Source organism: Danio aesculapii, chromosome 22 (genome assembly GCF_903798145.1).
Source record: "Danio aesculapii chromosome 22, fDanAes4.1, whole genome shotgun sequence".
NCBI lineage: Eukaryota > Metazoa > Chordata > Actinopteri > Cypriniformes > Danionidae > Danio > Danio aesculapii.
In genome coordinates, this window is record NC_079456.1 from 6,537,071 (window position 1) to 6,539,570 (window position 2,500).

A 2,500-nucleotide genomic window follows, 5' to 3' on the forward strand; every position below is an offset into this window, starting at 1 on the left:
ACATATTGCAAAAACAAATACAAACTACATTTCAACAAAATTGTATATATTTTATTTGCTTCTCTTGATTTTTGCTATTTTTTAAATTTGTATTTAATATTTTTCCCTAACATATAAATTTGAGCTACTAATATTTGAACCATTATTTTAAGTTATTTAGTTAGATTAGCTCCAGATTTGGCTTCAGTACTGACTAATCTAATGTTTATGCACAAATATAATATTTAAAGCATCCTATAGACAATATGAATTTAAATGAGAGATTTGTGTGTGTGTGTGGGGGGGGGGGGGGGGGTGGTGTACTCATATATGCGGAGCACTGTATATTTTTCAAATAAACAAAATGCATTAAATACAGATCATTTCCATCAAGGAATTTTATTATACTGCGAAATTTCTTTCATGACAACGGATCACATTTACACCATAAATCATCACTGTCAAAAGAAAAAAAAAATCGAAATTGACATTTTTGCATTCGTCATTAGGAGTTAAATCAGTTTTAGAGAAATTCAACGATTTTATAGCAATGTAAAAATGTGTGTATGAATATATTATATAGACATTCAGAATACTTCTGAATTATAAATATTACTAAATACAAACATAAAATATTTAAATAATTGTAAATTATTAATTCAAATAAATAAACAAATTAAAAGTAACCAATTTTCTCAGAAAACATATTTCTAAAGGTGCTGTTGACTTGAAATTGTCACTGAATCTTAGTAACAACCAAAGAAATCCTTAAATGCAAAGAAAACTGAACTAATCGGTTTACAAATGAAGTTGTGCATAATAAAATGAAATGACACGGGAAAAAGGTTTTGAACACATGAAGAAAGGGAGGTGTAGAAAGGCAGTGAAAGCCCAGACAGCAGCTGAAATCTTTCAGTGGTTCTTCAGCAACCCTCTGCTCTTCCTCAGTGTAAATGAATATCAGCTGCTTCAGAACAACATCTACATTAGCAGGAGGATGAAGATGAAATCAAAGTGGACATTTCAGCAAGACATCAATCCAAAACACAACCAAGGAAACTCTTAAAATGCTTTCAGAGAAAGAAAATCAAGCTGTAGAATGGCCCAGCCAATAACCTGATCTGAATCTAATAAAAACAAAATACCAAATAAAGCTCAGATTTGATAGATGAGACCCACAGAACCATCAAGATTTTTTACACTTTTACACTCTGTTGAAGTGTGTGAGAAACTCACACCTGAGCAATGCATGTGACTTCATTCTCCATATGAGAGGCGTCTTTAAGATGCCAGCACCAAAAAGGCTTTTATATAATAATTAATACATTTCAGTAGTTCAGCTCTTTCTCCTTGTGTCATTTCAGTGTTATTACACACAACTAATTTTTCAGATGTTTTTACCAAAATCTGCTTCAGTTCCATGTCAACAGCTCTTCAGAAATATTATTCCCTGTGGTTTGGAGTTTGACAAGGTGCGTGCGAGGTGTCTGAAGAGCATCAAGGGTTGCGGTGGGGAGGGGTGAGAAGGGTACGTGACGTATTTGAGGACCGGGAGGAAGACGTGCGATTTCCGGGAGATTATCACTCGTTTGCGGGCATTTGGGAGTCTCTGTGCATTTGCGGGAGACTCACGGAACTTCCGGGAGACTTGGGATGTCTGGAATGACCTCCCGCACCACTCATAATTCTCCCTTCATATAGTCATATGCCTGTTACATATCCATAAAACAATGTGATATAGTCTGGCTCGGATCATATCGATTCGCATCGATCCGCTTCAGAGTTTGTTTCAATCGAGCAGAGACCACCTCATTCAGGTGATCTAGAACAGATTGATTGGGCACGGAACCAAGCACGATTGCTGGTTTTACATATGCTAAACGTACCACGCTAACTGTGGAAACGAGACAGGTTCCGAAACAAAAGTCTAGGTGTGAAAGCACCCTAATGTATCATGCGTGCTTCACAGTGTCAAATGTCAAAGTTAACCATACAGATTCATCTGAACCTGCATTAAAAATCATTTAAGCATTACCTGATAGGGGTAATTGTACCAGCACTGTCTCGTATCCCACATCCATGGAGACTACAACACACAGACACACAGTTAACTGATATGAAAAAGCATATAAATATGACATCTGCAAATCATTTAACACATTTTAGTAACGTAAAATAGCAGATAACCGAAATGACCCATAACAACCATCTGCAGAGCCAAACTCACCTGCCATAGAAAACGCATCCCATACGTAAATATAGACAGATAGAATGTAAACCTCCACCTGTAGAGAAAAACACAGGAGTTGCCAGAAAACAACAACAACTCAATATACAAACTCAAATGCAGATAAGAGGAATCACAAGGTTATTTCCTTATTTCATTTCTCCACTCAAACTTTACGTTCAAATGTGGTGAACATTCCTCATTTAATACTCTGAATCAACCAGCTTTCTCATTAATCATTAGCTTGTGTACTGTTTTGTTTGACAACTAATGAATCTGGAATTGTAATACTTA

The 2,500-nt window shown here is 35.8% G+C and overlaps 1 protein-coding gene across 1 annotated transcript in view; it reads right to left on the bottom strand.

Annotated features, from left to right (window-relative positions):
• The window catches only part of cers5 (ceramide synthase 5), a 64,170-nt gene that overhangs the window by 20,341 nt on the left and 41,329 nt on the right, over window positions 1-2,500 (bottom strand). Inside the window, exons 4-5 of the mRNA XM_056447972.1 lie at window positions 2,207-2,264; window positions 2,015-2,065 (exon numbers count right to left, since the gene is read on the bottom strand). Coding sequence (XP_056303947.1) covers window positions 2,015-2,065; window positions 2,207-2,264 — 109 coding nt within the window. The remainder of the gene's footprint in view (window positions 1-2,014; window positions 2,066-2,206; window positions 2,265-2,500) is intronic.